At 40.1% G+C, this 19,480-nt stretch overlaps 2 protein-coding genes across 2 annotated transcripts; one reads left to right on the top strand and one right to left on the bottom strand.

Moving 5' to 3' along the window:
* Positions 1 to 2,735: 2,735 nt before the first annotated feature.
* On the bottom strand, positions 2,736 to 7,026 carry LOC146581541 (uncharacterized). Its single transcript, XM_085249034.1, has 6 exons — positions 6,978 to 7,026; positions 6,041 to 6,385; positions 5,556 to 5,906; positions 3,713 to 3,817; positions 3,251 to 3,315; positions 2,736 to 2,873 (listed from the first exon to the last, which is right to left on the bottom strand). The coding sequence occupies exons 1-6, from the start codon at positions 7,024 to 7,026 to the stop codon at positions 2,736 to 2,738; spliced, it is 1,053 nt and encodes a 350-aa protein (XP_085105160.1).
* Positions 7,027 to 15,969: 8,943 nt separating this feature from the next.
* LOC146581540 (uncharacterized) lies at positions 15,970 to 17,752 on the top strand. Its single transcript, XM_085246723.1, has 6 exons — positions 15,970 to 16,068; positions 16,179 to 16,508; positions 16,799 to 16,876; positions 16,955 to 17,083; positions 17,169 to 17,215; positions 17,290 to 17,752. The coding sequence occupies exons 1-6, from the start codon at positions 16,026 to 16,028 to the stop codon at positions 17,416 to 17,418; spliced, it is 756 nt and encodes a 251-aa protein (XP_085102849.1). The 5' UTR covers positions 15,970 to 16,025; the 3' UTR covers positions 17,419 to 17,752.
* The last annotated feature ends 1,728 nt before the right edge of the window (positions 17,753 to 19,480 follow it).

Genomic DNA, 19,480 nt, shown 5'->3' with positions numbered 1-19,480 from the left:
AACAACAACAAAAAAAGAAACAACCCCCCCCCCCCCTCCAATTACAGTCTTCTTCAGTTACATTTGAGTAAGTAATCCAAAACAAACTCGACAAAATTTGACGGAAATAAGAGAATGCCGCGCTCTTATTTTCACCGAGACCTGGCTTTCAGATAAAGTCCTGGAATGGGACGACACATGCTGCGTACTCACTCTCTTGCATTCAGATCAAGCAATGAGATGGAGTACAAAGCTGTGAAGTATGGACTGAGGAAAGCTATTACAGCAGCTAAGAGGCAGTACAGAGGGAAGCTGGTTGGCTTCTATTCTTCTGCTGACCCCAGGCGGATGTGGCAAGGCATGCAGCACATCACGTAGTATAGGGCTACCACCAACACCATCAGCTCTGTAGGCGGTCTGCCGGATGATCTCAACATGTTTTACACCCGCTTTGAGACCCCCCAGACCTCCCAGACCTTCCGGACATCCCATACCCCCAGACCTCCCAGACCCTCCACACCTCCAATACCTTTCAGAACCCCCAGATCACGCGACCCTCTCCCCCGCCAGTGGGCTCATAGACCAAGTACACAAGGTCCTGAGGATGATCAACCCCCCGCAAGGCAGCAGGACCAGACAACATCCCTGGACGGGCCCTTAGAGCATGTGCTAACGAGCTGGCTGATGTTCTCACATCCATCTTCAACCTTTCCCTCAGCCAGAGCATCGTTCCCACATGCTTCAAGACCACAACCATCATCCCTCTCCCCAAGAAAAGCCCAGAGATCACAGATCAGTTGCACTCATTCCAATCATTGCAAAGTGTTTTGACAGAGTAGTGCTGGCCTACATCAAGGGCAATATTCCACACACTCTGGATCCTCTGCAGTATGCATACCGGCCCAACAGGTCTACGTCAGACGCCAATGCTGCTGCCCTTCACCATTCCCTCTCCCACCTGGAAAATAATGATTCCTACATCAGGGTACTCTTTGTTGACTACAGCTCCGCCTTCAACACAGTCATCCCTCACAAACTCATCCACGAACTGTCTACACTTGGCCTGCACCCCACCCTCTGTGACTGGCTACAAGACTTTTTGGCTGGCAGGCCTCAGTCTGTCAGGATCGGCAACAGGACTTCAGTCAGCATTATCACAAACACTGGTGTACCACAGGAATGCATCCTCAGCCCCATCCTCTACACCCTGTACATCCACGACTGCGTCACCTCCAACAAAAACAACATCATACTGAAGTTTGCGGGTGACACTGCAGTGATCGGTCGCATCATTGGTGGGGACGAGGCGGCTTATAGGAGAGAGGTGACTAGTCTGGTGTCATGGTGTGAGGACAACAACCTCACCCTCAACACTGATAAAACAAAGGAGATGATAGTGGACATGAGGAAGAAGAAGAGGTCTCACCAGCTGCTGTTTAGAGTGAAGTGGAGAGCGTGAGCAGCTTTAGGTACCTGGGCGTCCACATCAGTGAGGACCTCACCTGGACACTGAACACCACACAGCTGGTCAAGAAGGCTCAGCAGCGGCTATATATCCTGAGGAGGCTAAGGAAATTTGGTATGTCGGCCAAGATCCTCAACAGCTTCTACAGCTGCTATGTGGAGAGCAGATTGACCAGCTGCATCACTGCATGGTACGGCAAACACCTGCAGAGAGTGATAACAGCTGCGGAGAAGATCATCAGGACTCCCCTGATCACTATGCAGAGCATCTACCATCGAGTCCAGAAGAGAGCTGCCTCCATCCTCAAAGACTCCACACACCCTCAACACGTACTGTTCACACTTCTACTCTCGAGACGAAGGTTTAGAAGTGTGAAATCCAGAAGGTCCCGACTCAACAACTCCTTCTTCCCCACTGCCATCAGACTCCTGAACAGCAACTGCAATGTGCACATCAGGACACTTTGCACACTAAATTAATTTTGCACATTAAGCTCCTTTGTACATGCATCTACAACGATATCTGCATACGACATCACTTGTCTCAATCACTTGCTTTTTTTTAACTTATTTATTTATCTTTCATTATTTTTTCCTTATTTTTATATTTATTCATCTTAATATTTTGTCTTATTTTTATCCTTATTTATCTTGTTCCTTTAACCCTTACCTAACTTGGCATTTGCGTATGGAGAGCAAAGGAAGAATTTCATTGCACAGAGAAATGCTATTTCTTCTGTAAACATGACAATAAACACTTTGAATCTTTGAATCTGGAACAATGGGAAGAAAAACATACCAGGGTTCAGCCTGTCAGCAATGAATAAAAACATATCCTTGAAAAATGTAACTGGGTGGTTGAAGCCCCTATTTACAGTATTTTATTTCAATAGTTTTTTCCTATTTTTCAGAGAAAAGGCCCATGTGATTTCTGTTATCATTTACTGTATTTTTCTTTATTGTTTTAAATGAAATATTGATTAAACTGAATGCCAACATTTTACTGCATTTTTATTAGAAGAGTATGCACACATATTTGCATAGTGCAGTATACATAATTATGCACATAGTGCATATTTACAGTTTGCCCAGCTTGTTGTACATTGTGCTTCTGGCACACCAGTGTCCCTTAATTGATAGTTCAAAAATTGGCAACGCTAGTTGCCAAATGATGTAATTTGATGGTCAACTGGTTCCTAGCAAAATGTCTTGGAAAAGGAAATACAATATTACAAATCAAATGTAACAATGACTAAGCAAGCTGAGGATTTTTTTTCTCTTCTGAGAGAAGGCTACTGCTGGTTTTGTTCTTCTGCTTTGACAAAAGAGTACACACAGTCTGCGTAGTCACTCTTCTTCTTTTTTCCTTCTCTCATCTTCCTTGTAGAGAAATCCAACGGTGCATAGTTAACATCTTTTTCTTCTCCATCCTACAGAAATATATTTGTTAATGAAAAAATATTTTAGATTTTCTTTGTTGTAGCTATATTATCAACTCAGCATATATACAGACTAGATGATCACATAAGGCAGAAGGTGACTGAAGACCTGCTCTGGCAACAGTAAAGCAGAGAACAGCACATTAACAGCAGCTCAAATTTTGCTAGATTTGGAGAGAGCTCAATCTTTCGTCAAGCTATATATGTTAGAATGGGCTTTGTGTGTTCTTGTCAAATATCATGTGTCTTGTGTGGAAACTTTTCCTCTGGGCTGCTGTTCTGTGTTTTTTGTAGTGAAAATGTAGCTTACTTATGTTTTGGAAAAACAATTACAAAAACAATTTGGAAAAACAAAAATTAATATTTACCAAATCATTTGTCGGATTTCCAACTGACTTGTTATGTCCCAGATGATGGGAAACACTTGTTGCTCCTGTTAATAAAATCAAAGGCTGCATATCAGTCTGTAATAGTTTTCATTCTCTAAGAAAAAAAATGAACAAATATTTTTTTAAATAATTTTATACCCTGGTGTATAATGTATGCAGACGTTATGATATGCTGGGGAAAACTGGGAAAGAGTTTTGCTCAAGGGCATCTGGATTAATGAGCCTATGGTTGCAACTTAGCCAAGGACATCCAGGTGGGCAGTAAATCTCTAATCTTTTAACAACATTTATGAAATAATGGAGCCTAATAATTGATTTTGAGAATTTGTTTTACTATTAAAAAACAGAATTTAAATAAAAAAATATTACTGCAGTAGAATCATATTAATATCATATTCTAGATATATATGCAAATAATATAAATGTCAATCTATAATCAACCTTTGAAATGACAAGAAGTCATGCAGGAAATGAGGACGATGATTACAGTCACACAGCAGACCAACAGTCCTCCAAGAGTAAGAATCAATGGGTCCACTTCTGTTCCTGGAAGAAGAGAAATGTTTTTTGTTTTTTGTTTTTTTGCATTTAAGTTTTTATTGATTTTGCAACATATACTTAAACCTGTATAAAAGGGAGAAAAACAAAAAAAAAAAAAAAAAAAAAAAAAAAACTCAAACAAATGTTAAATTTTGGCAAAACATATTCTTGGAAGTATGTTGGCAGTTTTCGGCAAACAGTTAACAGCAACATAATTTACTGGTAATGCTAAATTGCTTAACTTTTTGTTTCCTTCCTCAGAATCTTACCTTTGTAGACAGACAAAACACATTTTTTGGCAGAAAGCTGAGTATAATAATATTTGATGAATTTCTGTACATTTGCTTAACTGGAGGTGACAGTTTAGGTCTTCTTCCAGAGCCTGACAGTGTGGTGACAAAGATGAATAACATTTCATTAAGCTTCTGTAATGGCCCTCCAAAAGCTCTGACCTCAATCCTACTGAGAATTTGTAGACTGTGCTTAAAAGCCAGGCATGAAACCGACCAATTTTGCTAATAAAAGTGGTCAAATATCCACCCTGAATTCTGCCGTAATGCATCCTGGTAGCTACCAAAAGTGTCTGGTCAAGTTTTTAAGAAATATTTAACCAAATATTAATGAGGGTACATGTATACTTTATGCCTGTATATATACTTTTGATTCTGTGAGGATTAGAGGAAATTAAGCTTGAGCATCTTAGTAAAGATTCATGGTGCAGAGTCATTTCACTCATGAAAAAGAACAGTTCACAGAATTCATTCCCAAATTACCATCATTCATGCTCATCATGCATGTATGTAACCTTTTGACCACAGCTGTAGGCATGTAGATATGATAAAGAGAGTCTGCTGAATTTCAAAGTGACATGAAATATTATTTAAGCGTCTCTGAACATAGCGTCATAGTGTCAGACAGGAAGTTGGGAATAATTTTCAAATTGCTGGTCTACTGGGATTTTCGTCATGCAGCCATCTAGGCTTCATAGAGAATGAAAAGTGAATCTAGAAGAAAAAAAATCCAGTTAGCAGCAGTTCTTCAGGTGAAGATTCTTTGTTGATATTGGGGTCAAAGGAGAATGGCCACACTCCTCAATAACTCAAATTATAGCCAAGGTATGCAGAATAGCATCTCTGAATGCAACATGTTGAACATTATAGCAGATGGGCTACAGCAGCAGAAGACCACTCTTTGTCAGCTAAAAACAGGAATCTGAGGCTACAGCTTGCATGGGCTTACCACAATTGGACAAAAGAAGAGTGGAAAGCTCTTGCCTGGTGTAATAACAGTTAATTTCCACTGAGTCATCTCGATGATAAGATCCAAATTTGACATAACCAACATGAATACTTTAGATCAATGGTTCAGGCTGCTGGTGGTGGTGTAATGATGTGGGTAATACTGGTTATTTGAACATTTCAACTACTGTAACAAATAAACAGTAATATAACCTTATTTTACCTTTTACATTTTTCTCAGTACAGATGTGTAAGACATCAAAGGTAAAAATGTTCTGCACAATGAAATACATTTTGCTTTTCACAATGTCACCACATTTTGTTTTAAGTAAGGTAGCTGTTTCAAAAAATATATATGAAATTATGATTTCAATACAATCTTTAGAGTTGGCTTGTGCTGACTTCTACAGATAACCCATCCAAATACCAAACGGCTAATCAAGTTTGGCCTACCTGTTTTTAAATGTGTAAAAGAGTTCAGGATATTAGAGACTGTACATACTTACTTGTGTCCACTTTAGATCCTTCACCAAACAGTATCACTCCACATGTGGCGACAGCACAGTAGTAAGTCCCAGTATCAGAGAGGTTCTGTATGGTTTTGGACAGATGGTAGATGCAGCGTCTCTCTGTATCATCCATGCTGTTTCTATGAGTGACATTTCTATAAATGATACTTGGATGGTTTTCTCCTGATCCACTTTTGAACCAGTGCACACTGCGGTCACTGGGACACTGAGCACTGCTTTCTTTGTTCTTGGTGAGAAATGAACACTGGAGGGTGACCGTGTTTCCCAGTTGGACCGATGATGACTTTGGAGTTTGTGTCACATAAACAGATGTCTGGTGATTATAATCTGTGTGATGTATTAAAAGTAGAGTTTGAACAGAAATGACTGAGCTCAGTTATTTGCAAGATGGAAAAGATTTGTAATTATTGACAGAAAAAAACAACACCAATACACACCAATCATAATGTAGCATATTTTACCATTTACAGCCAAGAAGAATCCTCTAACGAAATGTTGTAAAAACTCGGATCCAGTTTGACAAAAGTATGTTGCTTCATCCTCTTTGTTTATGTGATTGATCGTAAGAAAACACTGATCATTTGATTTATGGACATGGAAACGTGTATGATTAAATGGACTGATGAGCTCTATCTTCTTATAAACTACTGTAGCTACTGTTTGAACCATTTTCCCAAGAGACTGCTTATACCAGTGGAAGAATCTGTCTGTCTTCTCAGAGAACGGACAGTGAAAAGTGGCATTTCCACCAAGTTCAAGTGTAGTCAAAGAGATCAGATGAGGAACCTCTGCAGTATGAAGCAAGGCTAAAGAAAAGAAACAGTAATTGTCATAACACAACGGGAGAAAATCACTGAAACATATACATATTTGCTTCTCTATACAGTGCTTCAGAGGTCATCTAATATGACCTTTAACTCATAATTGTGCAACAATAGTATGTCACAGTACTATACGTATATCTGAGTAGTTGTCATAGTAAGTATATAGGTAGGTAAGATGCACTTACATGTTGTACTAAGAAGAATCAAAGCAGACAGTCCTCCGATCATTGTGGTACAGCAGACCTGTCTCACAGTACCACAGTACTGTACTCTTTCCACCAAATGGAAGATTTAGTCAGAAGGTGTTTAAGGTTTGCAAAGCACAAATCAAAGTGATTGGTTGAAATGCAAATTACCCCCCCACCCCCCACCCCATATCGCGACCTCCCATTTAGCAAACACAAATCATTTTCAGTGCAGCGAACATTTGTATATTTTTATACAAGCAGCCACCGCATGCTAACATTAACAATTTGCATCGTATCATCCTTTTATTTAACTAGATGCCAACTAAATCAGTGCACATAAATAAATAAAACCAATAGCTGGTGTTTTGCTCCTCTAGTGTTCTTACCAACTCCTTCCTGTACCTCACTCATGTGGCTCTTAATCTTAGAGGTCATGATGCAGGACAGGAGCTTACATGTGGTTGGTACTGAGGCAGATTATCGACCAGTAGACCAATAATTATTGACCGGTCTTGCCTTCAGTTTGCTATTCCATTGGTGTTTTGTCTCTTAGCAGCTGGTTCATTTGTGCCTCTAGATGCTCATGGAGTGCAGTTAACTTCTTTAACCAGTAGGTGTGAATAATGTCAGGGCCTCTTCCTGCTTTATACTCTGTCTGGGATGTTTGCCACTGTGATACTGTATCCTGTTTGGGGAGGTTGCTGGGGCTCGGCTAGCCACTGAGTATTGTTGTTATGGGTTACATCTTTCTCCCATATGCTCTTCCGGTATTGCACCGTCTCCAGCCTTGGTGGGGCTGTTCTCATATTGTTCTCCTGCCACTGAGAGTACACCTTGGATACCTTTCTGCAGCTCTGATAGTTGTCTAACTTCCCTCCATGCTTATCCAGCATCCACAATGCTCCGCCCTCAGTCTGGTGAGCTATCACGTTCAGGCCTGAAACCTGTTTTACTGCTGTGTTCTAGATTTCACCCTTTATTTTCTCTGATTAGTTCTCCACAGTCTGGACTCTCTGCTCTGTTCAGACAGTTGCATCATCAGTCTGACAGTAATCATCTTTTATACAACCAACCCCTTGTATATTTATTTATCAATCACATAGCCAACTCGGGCTTAGTTTTAGAGCAGTTTTCATGTCAAAATATGTGTAAACAACTGCGTTAATAAACTACTCAGTGTGCCGCAGTAGTGGTATTACAATATTTTTTTAATTCTGTAATTTTAAAATATAAGTGCTCATGGGTTTTGCTTTGTTTTTTTCATTTGATCCAACTCAACTTTAAATGTAGTATTTGATGAATGAGCCTATTTTGGGAAAAGTCATGACAAATGAGAGACTAAACAGAGTTACAGGATTTTTAAAAAGCATTGTTCTCCATTGCTTGAGTGAAATTCTGTGAAAGTCCAAGTCTGTTTCACTCACTTATTGCTTATGTTCTCAGGGTGTGTGTGTCTTTGCATCTGTGTGTGTTTGTGTGTGTGTTAGAGAGCAGTTCATGAGGTCATTCACCCTAACCCGCTAGGCAAGTCTCACTTGGCAGCCTTAATAACCTAAGGCTGACCACATAGCTTTAACCATGCAGTTCTAGTGCATTGTATTCTCACAGATCGAGTGATTGTGGAAATCTACAAAAAAGCTGATTTTTTTATTTTATTTTACAACACCGTCTTTCATGTTTGAAATATCTAAACATGGAAATAAATACCAAAAATGAAATAAAAATGTATGAATAGAATAGATGATATTTCGATTTATAAAATGAAAGGTGTGCACTGTCGATTCTTCATTTTTGAGTCTTCAGAGAGAGAGAGAGAGAGAGAGAGAGAGAGAGAGAGAGACCAACTGAAAAGAGTCGGTGGTTTTGACAGTGAGTTGAGTATCTATAGCTCTTACCACAACCTACAAAGTCCTATATATGGAAACATAAGTAAGAGAAGCACACTCGGACCTTTACTCTTACTTACTTTTAGTAGTTAAGTATGCATTTTTATATCATACACATGCTTTGATTAAGCAAAATTATTATGGAACAAACTGGGTGAACTAACAGCACATTTTGAATTGTAAAACCACATGGAACATCTACACTAACAGACCGGCTGTGGTGAGCCATCTATCTGCTCTTTGACCAACCACTAAAGTTGTTTACTCAGAACTAACTTTAACTCTACAGGCTTCAACAGGATATGCTGTAAGTGTAAATGTGCAAGAAGGGAGGAGTTTAAAAAAAAGCCGCAATGAGCTACTTTTGTATCAGACAAACTGGTTGGTCTATAAATCCTAGTATAGTTTTTAACAGTAATGCAATTTTTTTTAAATAACATTATTATTAATTGGTGCAATAATTAGCCTGTTACAATAAAATGTTAAAAGGTTGTCAGTCTATTAGTTGTAACATTAAACAAGTGAGAAACACATACTTTAAAGTACACTGACAGTTTAGCTTGTGCATTAGGAGTTTCAAATTGACTTGCTTTTATCTGTGGGAGGAGTTGCAAGCTCACAGACAACACAGGAAATTTCCACAAAATCACTCAGCATAACCCTCATGCTACTAATATACTTAACCATAGATAAATACTTTAATGACCTATCAAAGAAAAACAATACAGATAGATAGATAGATAGATAGATAGATAGATAGATAGATAGATAGATAGATAGATAGATAGATAGATAGATAGATAGATAGATAGATAGATAGATAGATAGATAGATAGGCTGAATAAATGAAATGAAATTTTCAATTCTTTTCATTTCTTCACAGACCCAAAAAACTACTAGCAAAATACTGTATTTGGCACAAAGTGGCTTTGATATACGCCATTGGCTCATTTTCACTAAATCTGCCATTTAATATTATGAATATGAGAATATTCATAGAATATGTAAGGATGATGTAGTGTGACTGGGTATCTGTGTGTCGACAGCTCTTTTGTAGGTTTTAATTACTTTAAGGTATTTTCACGAACACTGTCACACAGAGGTAGTTTTTTCACTCGCCCTGATGAGAAGGTAAAGCAGCAGCCTAGGTTCCTGCAACTAAAATAGAAAGCGAGACAGGAAGATAAGCCCCCTGTGAATTCACACCTCAATTGAAAGCCCAACCTCAAAAACAATGCTTAACTTTCCATGCATCGAGTTTGTGTGTACAAGCTGAAAAAGTTGACAACATCGCTGACCACACTTCTGTTAATCTTTCTCTTTTTTCCCTCTCTTTCTATCTGTGTATGTGTGTGTATGCGTGTGTAGGTGTGCGTGTGTGTGTGTGTGTTTGCAGGTGTGTGTGTGTGTGTGTGTAGGTGTGCGTGTGTGTGTGTGTGTGTGTGTGTTTGCAGGTGTGTGTGTGTGTGTGTAGGTGTGTGTGTGTGTGTGTGTGCATATCAGAGAGAGAATCAGAATCAGAAGACTTTATTTATCCCCAAGGGGCAATTAACAAACAACCGAGCAGCATAACGTTGAAGATAAGGACAATAAGAACAGGCAATAGGAGTGAAATAATAAATATACAGTATATACAGTTTTAAAATTCCACAGTTTTTAAATTAAAGAGACTGAAAGGTGAACAAGTAACTGTAAGTGACTAAAAGTGAATAAAGTGTCAGTAGTATAAGAAGAGTGTAGTTTATGTTTATGGGTGTGAGGAAATGGTCTTATCGGCTGGAGTTAAAAAGCAGGGTGGCTTTGGGGACTAAGGTGGCTCTCCTCCTCCTCCTGCAGGAAATGCAGCGGAGGCGTCGCCCAGAGAGAGAGAGACCACTCAGTGTTTGACATTACTGCAAGTACAAATGGTTCTTTAAAAGAAATAAAGCTCTCGGTGTGAAATTACCTACAGATAGTGATATAGCTCTGTAGATATACTGTAGGTCTATTTTAATCTTTTCTTCTTCAGCTATTTTGTTGGTAGGCAGAGAGAGAGGGTCATCAGACAGAACACGGGACTGCCTTTTGCTGTTTTGCTATGATAAATACCAAGCCAATTTTAATCATGTTAGCAGGGTGTCTTAGGATGTTAGCTGGTGCATATGTTGACAACTATGCATCAAAGAATATCCTATTAAATGCTTGGCATAGGCATAATATTTGTCAGATTCAGAGCTTAGCCCTAGACTTACTGAGTCAAGATGCTCCCTTTCTTTTTCTGGTGGAATTTTAAGTGTCCTATAAGGGGGGACAGGACACTAGACAATGTGTACAGTAACATCAAGCATGTCTACATAGCAACACCCTTTCCTGACCTAGAACAATCTCTATGTTCCTCATCTCTGCCTACACAGCCCTCAGGAAACAGACCTCTCCAAGAACCCGGATCATTAAAACACGATGATGCTCTCCTCCAGCCACAGGACTGTTTTGGTCTGACAGACTGACCCATCTTCAAACAGCAGGACCTGGAGACCCTCACTCAGTTTGTCGTTTTCTACATTTGGTGCAGTGTAGTGAATGTGACAGTGACCAAAACCATCTAGGATGGAAGGGGAAATTGGCCACAGTCAGCCGTTGACGAGGTGATGAGGCGGGTCCGGGGGGCAACCGCGTGGCAAGCGGTGGCTGTGCAGAAGATGTGAACAGAGTTGGGGCACATAGGCAGCTTGCCAGGTGGCTGGCGCGCAGGACCACACAGCGCACTGACCACTGGCAGAACCGAGGCAGGTCCAGACGGCCTGGCCGATGCCGCTGGACTAGACGACACAGCGACCTCTGACTCAGGCAGAACAGGTCCTCACCGTGCGCTGACCTCAGGCTCAAGCAGAGCAGGTTTCTTTGATGCTCAGGAACCAACTGAGCTGTCAGACTCATTATCAGCTGCATCTGGCACTCGGACCAGTCATGCAGCTCTTCTGCCTGGCCGTGAAACACCGCCGCCTGCTCCCTCTGCATGGCCACGAGCTCGGCCACCATTCGGGCCTGCGCCTCTACTGGCTGGCTCGGACCCGACCACATAGTTTGCTCTTTCAACGCGTCTCTTTTCCAGTTGCTGTATCTTTCACTCGATTGCAGCTTTTCAGCTGCACCACACACACACAACAACACCAACAACCTTGGGTCCTGGCACACTCTTTTATGCAGGGAAGGCGTGATGAGCTGATGGAGCTCCAGTGTGTCTCAGCCTCGCCTGCTGCTGTAATAATAATAATAATGGATTGGATTTATATAGCGCTTTTCAAGGCACCCAAAGCGCTTTACAATACCACTATTCATTCACTCACTGGTGGAGGCAAGCTACAGTTGTAGCCACAGCTGCCCTGGGGCAGACTGACAGAAGCGAGGCTGCCATATCGCGCCATCGGCCACTCTGGCCAACACCAGTAGGCAAGTAGGGTAAAGTGTCTTGCCCAGGGACACAACGACCAGGACAGAGGGCCCAGGGATCGAACCGGCAACCTTCCGGTTACAGATGCGATTCCCAACCCCCTGAGCCATGGTCGCACGGTCGTACCCAAGCCACACCCCGCCACACCACCAAACTGGACAACCTTCAAATCCCTCCCTGCCTGCTGCTCAGAAAAAAAACTGAATGTCCTGAAAACAAAAGAACTCATAGCTTACTTCAAAAGACACAGAAAGGTCCACTCCCCTGTCATTAGAAATGGAGTACAGGTGCCTGGGACCCACATCTCGGTCATCGCAAGCCAGCTCCGATCAGCAAGAACCCTGTTATCATGGTTCCGAATAGGTAGATATCTTCAGCGTCCTCGATCAACAGTCCCGCCAGGCACATGATCCTCCATTTCTGCCACCCGTCCATCGTGTATCCGGCAGGGAAAGTCCCTCCAGGGCACTCGGGCTCTCCCGAGCCTAGACTTCTCGTTTAGAAAAGGGTGTCAATAGCATTCAGAGACCAGCTGATCAAATCCATAATTCTCTTTTAGGTTTTAGAGAACGACAGTGAGAGACTGTTCCAGGGAAAGTAATACACACGAGCCAAACGGCCGAAACGCCACGAGGACCAACTGAGTTTCGATGTCCACAAACCATGAAGCAGGGTCGTGAAGCCAAAAATCCAGCAGCTTAAACGTCACAGCAAAAATTAAAATGTACAGCTCTGCTATCACTTCCAAAATAAATGCAGACAGAAAACTAAACAGCAGTGACGTTTGTAGGGTTACTGAAGTTGTGCTAGCTGGTATATAATGATGTGCTGCATGGTGGCTAGCTACACAGCCATAGTTAGCATAATATAAACAGTGAAGCTGGAGGATAAACACTAACTTTTTTTCCACTCAATGAGGGTTCCCGATGGTTAGGAACAAATGAAACTGCATGGCAGGATGAAGTTAACAGACCAAACTTCAGTCAGGAGAACAACTGCAATATAAGGTCAGTCATTAATATACCGCTGCATGGGCTGGGCTGTAGTTACATCGTGATGTTTTAAAAACTGAGCTTTAAAATGAATAGTGATGATTAAAAACCAAGAGAGGCCGACAGTGATCACTGACTTTTTTTGAGGGGTTTGTTCATATTAAATCGAACAAAATATAAAGAATTAAAACATGTTAAAAACACAACAGCCTTAATAAATGCAGAGTAGTTTGGACCTGGAAGCAGGTTTCATCAGGTCATCACTTAGAGATTGGATATCGCACCTGTTGTAAATGTTTTAATGCAGTACAGTTGTTATTATTATCACTTGTCATATCTTGTTTATGACAGTTAAAATAAATAACATTCATATAAGTATGTATGTAAGTGAACTGTATGCGGTGTTAAATAGGCCTATACTACTGTACTTTAATGTCGGTCATAAGGGTGGTACTTCAAGAGCCATATATTTTATTAGGTGGTGCTCATTGTGAAATGTTTGAGAACCACTGTTCTAAGGCATGCAAAATTCATGTTGATGACATCAATAATAGCCTGTTAGTTTGTTTGAATTGTCTGTTTGAAGACGCTTAATTTTACATACCCACCTATGTCAGGTGAGGAGCTCAACAATTCTTTTTAAAAAATAATGAGTGAGAACTATGAATCACTATGCCAGCTGATATGTAAATTGGTAATGTAATAATATTTTTGCTGGGTGGTTCTGGGGGCCTGTCCTCGAGTTGGGCCAGCCCCTGGTGAGTCAGCTTCACATCTGAGGCTCTCACCCTTTGGCCTTGAGGGGTCAATCTGGGGCTTCCCTCTTGAATCTGCTGAGGTGGACACATCGTTATCATTTGGGTGTGTGTCCTCTGGTCTTTAGTGCTCTTGGGGGCACTGCACACAGCCATGGTCTCTGTTTATTTAGGTGTTGTGTGCTATGTTTTAAGCAGGAAGGAGGTAAACATTGTAATAATCCAAAGAACTTAATGCAGGTCCTGCCACAGACTTATATGCCCTCTGTTAGGTCTAATGTCAGACCTCGCTGGCGCAGAGGTTCGTCATTGTGAACAAAAGCAAGACACTCCGTACGGTTCTCACTTGCTAGCAAGGAAGTCCGGCAAGATGTTCAGCCGACTTCAAACTGACTCCCCTTGCAGGCTAATGACCACCGTGGGTTACACAAACACTGTCAAACTGGTTTAAACTGGTTACGCAATGTAAAACCCATATAGTGTGTCCCATAAAAGCTCAGGCACTGAGTGTGTGTGGGCATGCATGAGCGAGCACATGTGTGTGTGTTGTGTGCATGTGTGAGTGCATGTGGGTATGTGTCTCTGTATATGTGAATTCTTCTCACACAATATAAGCTTAGAACTATTTAACCACATTTCGTAGTTATCCAGAGGATCTCCCCACACCCATATATGGTTTAACTTTAATGGTTCACCATATGCAAGCATAGGTGAGCCCCTAAATGGCCGGGAGTGAACATCCTTTACCACATAAGGAACCAGAACCTTTAGATGGAATGTGCCTGCAGTTAAACAACTATTTGCCTCCCCCACATCCTCGATGTGTAGGGGAGGAACAGAAAAATCTCTAAACATACAGTTTAAGGACAAGGTTTACAAATTTAATTACAACAACAACAAATATTATCAAAATCAACCTAACACCGTCTTAATTGGTCCATAACACCAACATTTTCATATGCGTTGTTGGGCAGGTGATATATTGAAAGAAATTGGAGCGATGCTGAAATCTGTTATCGTGTATGCCCCACAAGTTGGATGCTCATTTAAAGACAAATTCTGGAATAAGTGGGATCAAGTTCAAATGGTGGTCGTTGGAGCAGACATCTATAGACATGTAGATGAAGGGGACACAGGATTTTGAGGACTTGTTGTGTAGGTATGCTGTTCAGGAGAGAACATTGGCTCTCAGTGCAGATGTAATTGTGTTTTTCCCCCAGTTTTATAGCATTTATAGCATTGTAGCATGCTATCAAAAATTTTCTATCAGATACAGTTTATCAAGAAAACTCTTGTTTCTTTTCTCTGATCACAACTGTGAATGTGAGTAAAACTGTAAAGATAAATCCCTGCAGAGTTTAATTCAACACCTCAAATGCAGTGTCAGCTCAGTGACTGCCACCACAGAGTGACAGAAGTGGCTGAATTATGTATTTATTTGTATTCTGCAAAAGTCTGCAAGTCTCATCTCCGATGCCACCAGTTCCCACAAAATGGTCTTTTAAACAATTTTTTATTTTGCACTTTATCAGGAAAAATAAGGTGTCTTTGGTTCACTGTACAATAATATTTACAATATCTACAGGGAGAAAACTGACAAAGAGACAAGAAGCACAGGAAGCAACGACAATGACGTATGTGCCTTGTAATACATTACACATCCAAACATTGGACTCGTGGGATTTTCTTTGGGACATTGTAGGAAAAAAACTGCCTTAAAGATGTTTCCATTGTGCCTGTTTTTTCTTTTAAGCTTTTGCTACCAAATTCTTACTAGATCCCAACATACCATACCCCATCCTTCACTTATTTTGCTACTGTTAGTATTTGCGAAATGTTACAGCTTAACCACAAAATACTGTTATCATTCAGATTTTAGGATTTTCCAAAGTGGCTTTAACAAGCATGCAAAAATTTCTTGCAACATGCCAGCAAAGAATGTCTAGTGTCTCAGTGTCTCACTCTGTGCACGAGGCACACACATTTCCTCTTGTACATTTGGCTTGAAAAAGGTGTTAGTTAAAGTGTTCTATGTAATACAGAGAGAGGTGAAAATAGGAGCAAGCAGCAATGTTTGTTGCATGGCCATTTCTGCTGCACTAATGATGACTATTCCTTCCCAATCAAAACAACATTTCAAGTGCATTACACAGTAATAAATGACACAAAATGTCCTGAGAATCCAAAAGTCATTTACACAAAGACATCTTTTTTAAAACTGAAAGGCTAGTTGAGGGTGACTACACCCACCTAAATGCAAGGCACTCCAAGTTGTGTCACAGGAAGCGCACGTTTAATGTACTCAGCAGTCTGACCTATCGACCTACGTTGCTGATTATCGACAAGTCTCCAAGAAGAAGACAATGTGAAGATGATTGTGTTTTGGATTGCACTGAATCTTCTTCATCGAGGATGTAAGTGCTTTTTTATTCAGTCTTAAATGCTCATAGTCAAGACATGCATGTCAGCTGAGTCATATTGGATCATACATTGTTACTCAATGTGCTTTAATGTGTTATGTCAGATGCACTGGTTTCACAAATTACTGTTCAAGCTGGAGAACCTGCAACCTTCATCTGTAGTCTACCTCACACAGAGGTCCTCCCTCGACAAGTCCACTGGTATAAACAGAGTGCCGGGGATACACTGAAAGTAATTGTGACAGTGCGGAAATCTAAACCACCTGAGTATGCACAAGATTTTCCTAAATCCAGATGGGAGATAAAAAGCAACAGCAGTTTTAGTAACCTGACCATTTTGAGGACAATTCAAGAAGATGAGGGAATGTATCACTGTGGAGTCTCCGAGTGGCTTGCAGACATTATATGGACTGGGATGCATTTATTAATAAAAGGTAATGACAAAATCAGTACATTTCAAAATATCTCATTTTTAATATTTTTTTTATTTTGTTTCATTTCTTTTTATGGTGTTTTTTTTAATTGCTGAGGCTTTCACCAGAATCTAACTTTATGTGTTTTAAATGCACATTTGTTATTATTTTGGCAGTGTTATTAGTAGTAGAGTATTAATTTAAAATTATTTTAAAAAAATAGTGTGCTTCTAATCTAATATACACAATTCCTAAATTAAAAATTTATAACAAAGCTTGTATAACTTTAAAAAAACCTTTATGTCCAACAGGAAAAAATCAGAGCATTTCCAACTCTTCTGTTGCTCAGAGTTCGACAGTATCATCTGGAACTAAGCCAGACATCCATGGTAACGCAATCATCGGTCTATCAATTAAAACATTTTGATATACTCTAACTGTCAGATCTTTTATTCATATTGTTCCAGGAAGCAGCATATGGTCACACAGATCCGGGGCAGTTATTTTTATGCTGTGTGCTGTCTTGGCTATAAGCCTGATTGTTATAGCTATCCTTATTGCTGCAATGAAGAAAGATGACACGCAATATTGCAAAGGTAATAGCAGCTATTCAGAAAACAGCATTATATTTGAATTGCTGCATTCATAGTTCTTGTTTTTTTTTCATATTCCATAATGTAGGTGTTGTTCCCCTGCGAAAAAACACTGGTATCCAGAAAACTCAACAGGTAAAGTAGTAAACGACTGAATTAACCTCATCAGAATGAAATGTTACTTTTGACATTTTGTTTTTTCCCCTTAGAAAGCAGAGGATGTGTGGTTTTACTCTGCTGCAGTCTTTGCCATGATGGGAACTGACAGAGGTGGGACAACAGATGCAGCTGAGAGGGAGAGACTCCACACTGCTGTCAAGGCCTTTGGGCTGGATTAATGAGCCTTTTGGATCCACTGAATAATTTAGGTGTTTCTTTTATGTCACAGTAGAGTACACCTAATATTAGGTATATTAGATACCATTGTAAGCTTAAAAATGTATTTTAGTTAAACTTCTGTTTAAGCATAAACTTCTACATCTGTATACATGCATGCAACCTTTTCAGTCTGGCTAGGGACATTACTTTACACTTTTCTGAATTAAGTCTCAGGCTTACTTTCACAAAAGCAAAAGGCTGAGTTATACAATACTATGTAAAGAAAACTACTGTTGTCAAACGTAAAGACCTAAGTGGGGATGCACTTGTAGTGAAGTGGAGGAACACATTTTCAAAGACGTTTTCTTGTAACATCATAATATGTAAATAAATAAAACACTTTCTAGTACCAAACTGTGGCTTTTGGTGTGATTTGTAGCACTTTTATTTCACTATAAGAAGGTACTTAGGTTTCCTCTTAAAGCACTATTAGAGCACAACTAAAACTACAACACCAGTATTCACTGTGGTGAGTACTGTGGTCTGCCAAGCAGGTAGTCAGGACAACATTTAAAGAACAATTAAACTGAAGCACACATGATGTTCAATGTGAGCAGCACATGTTTACTGTGGTTATACGAATGACGAACTTACAAATGCAGTGCACTAAAAAATATTTGCTTCTGTCCTTATTTTTTTGTTTTGTTCTCTTCTCTTTATTTCTTTTCTTTCTCAAAATAGTGATCCAACCTGTTTGGGTTTTTTTTGTTTCGACAATGATTTACCTTGCAAATACTTCATATAACTAATATTTTAATATTTGATGACTTAAAAAATGATTAAAAACAGTTAGACAATCTGTCTGTGGTTTTACTGATGGAGAGCACCAGGTTGAACAGATGATGGGTAGGATGGGATGAGTCCTTTAAGATCTTTGTGACTTCCTCAAGGCAGTGGGAAGTGAACATAAAACGCTTTAAGTCACGTCTCTTTAAGTCTCAGACAGAGTAGAAATGTGCTATAAAATAATCAATCCATCTACCTTGGCATCTCTGATGCCCCTCTTCAAACCAGACCTGACAACACTATATTGTTGTATGCCATCAGATCTGAAAACCATGTTAAGGGCCTTAAGCAGGACTCGGACATCTTTCATTATCCACAGCTTGTTGTTAGAGAAGGGAAATATGTTTTGTGGTAGTGATCGTGTCGATACAACTTCTTATAATAGAGGAGTACAGTGTAAGTGTAGATGTCATCATCCTTAAAACTAGACCAGTCAGTTCAATCAAAGCAGCCCCAAAGCTGTTCAGATGTTCTCTTGGGCCTCACTAGAACTCTAGCAGTTGGTTTCACCATGTTAAGGATGTTGCTTGCTAATAGCATTTAGCAGGTGGCTAAAGTATTACAGTAGTAATCATTACCCCTGAGTTCTCCAGGTAGATAAAAGGGGCGACACGTAACAGTCAAATACTTCAAGTCCGGGGAGCACTGAGTGTTGGTAATCTTAGTGTGTGTGCACCTTCTGTTGTTTGTATACACACACAGTCCTCTCCCGCTGGCCTTACCGGAGTCACTTGCTCTGGTAGCCTGGTATGTTGTGTGACCTGTTAGCTGCACAGCTTCCTAAGCTACATAATCAATTAAGCCACTAATCAATGGATTAAACAGGACAGGAAAAAGAGTTGTTTTATTCAGTATTGCTCTAATATTTGCTTTATATCTATTAGTAAGAAGCAGTATCGATGTTTTAGACCCATTTCCCCCCCACACGCTGAAAAAAAGGAGAAAAAATTGTGAACTTACTCTCACCACTTTCTGCCATTAGACCACAAAACCGTTTTTTTTTTTTCAAGATTAATATTTTGGTGACAAATTCTGAGAAACTCTTCTCTTGCTTTATTTTCCTTTATTGTCCTAAACACTTTGCTTTTCACATTTCGTTACTAAAGTCAGTTACTTCTAGTCCAACCTCATTTCTCACAATTTTCATGTCTTGTCTGTTTGGGCGTAGACCTGGCAGTACAAACAAAGTATACACCCAAGATGAAGTCATCGAGTCCCAGCAATATTTAAGCTTAC

This window comes from Mchenga conophoros, linkage group LG2, assembly GCF_057382185.1.
Source record: "Mchenga conophoros isolate Kocher_MC1m ecotype Shallow Benthic linkage group LG2, M_conophoros_male_GT1.1, whole genome shotgun sequence".
Classification (NCBI taxonomy): Eukaryota; Metazoa; Chordata; class Actinopteri; order Cichliformes; family Cichlidae; genus Mchenga; species Mchenga conophoros.
Note: the sequence above shows the minus strand (reverse complement) of the source record. Positions and strands in the feature narration are given on the sequence as shown.

Coding starts and splice junctions, on each gene's coding strand:
- LOC146581541 (XM_085249034.1), bottom strand. CDS start 7,026: ATGACCTCTAAGATTAAGAGCCACATGAGTGAGGTACAGGAAGGAGTT. Junction 5,907..6,040: donor ATTCTTCTTGGCTGTAAATG/GTAAAATATGCT, acceptor TACATCACACAG/ATTATAATCACCAGACATCT. Junction 3,818..5,555: donor AGGATCTAAAGTGGACACAA/GTAAGTATGTAC, acceptor CTCTTCTTCCAG/GAACAGAAGTGGACCCATTG.
- LOC146581540 (XM_085246723.1), top strand. CDS start 16,026: ATGATTGTGTTTTGGATTGCACTGAATCTTCTTCATCGAGGAT. Junction 16,069..16,178: donor GAATCTTCTTCATCGAGGAT/GTAAGTGCTTTT, acceptor GTGTTATGTCAG/ATGCACTGGTTTCACAAATT. Junction 16,877..16,954: donor AACTAAGCCAGACATCCATG/GTAACGCAATCA, acceptor ATATTGTTCCAG/GAAGCAGCATATGGTCACAC.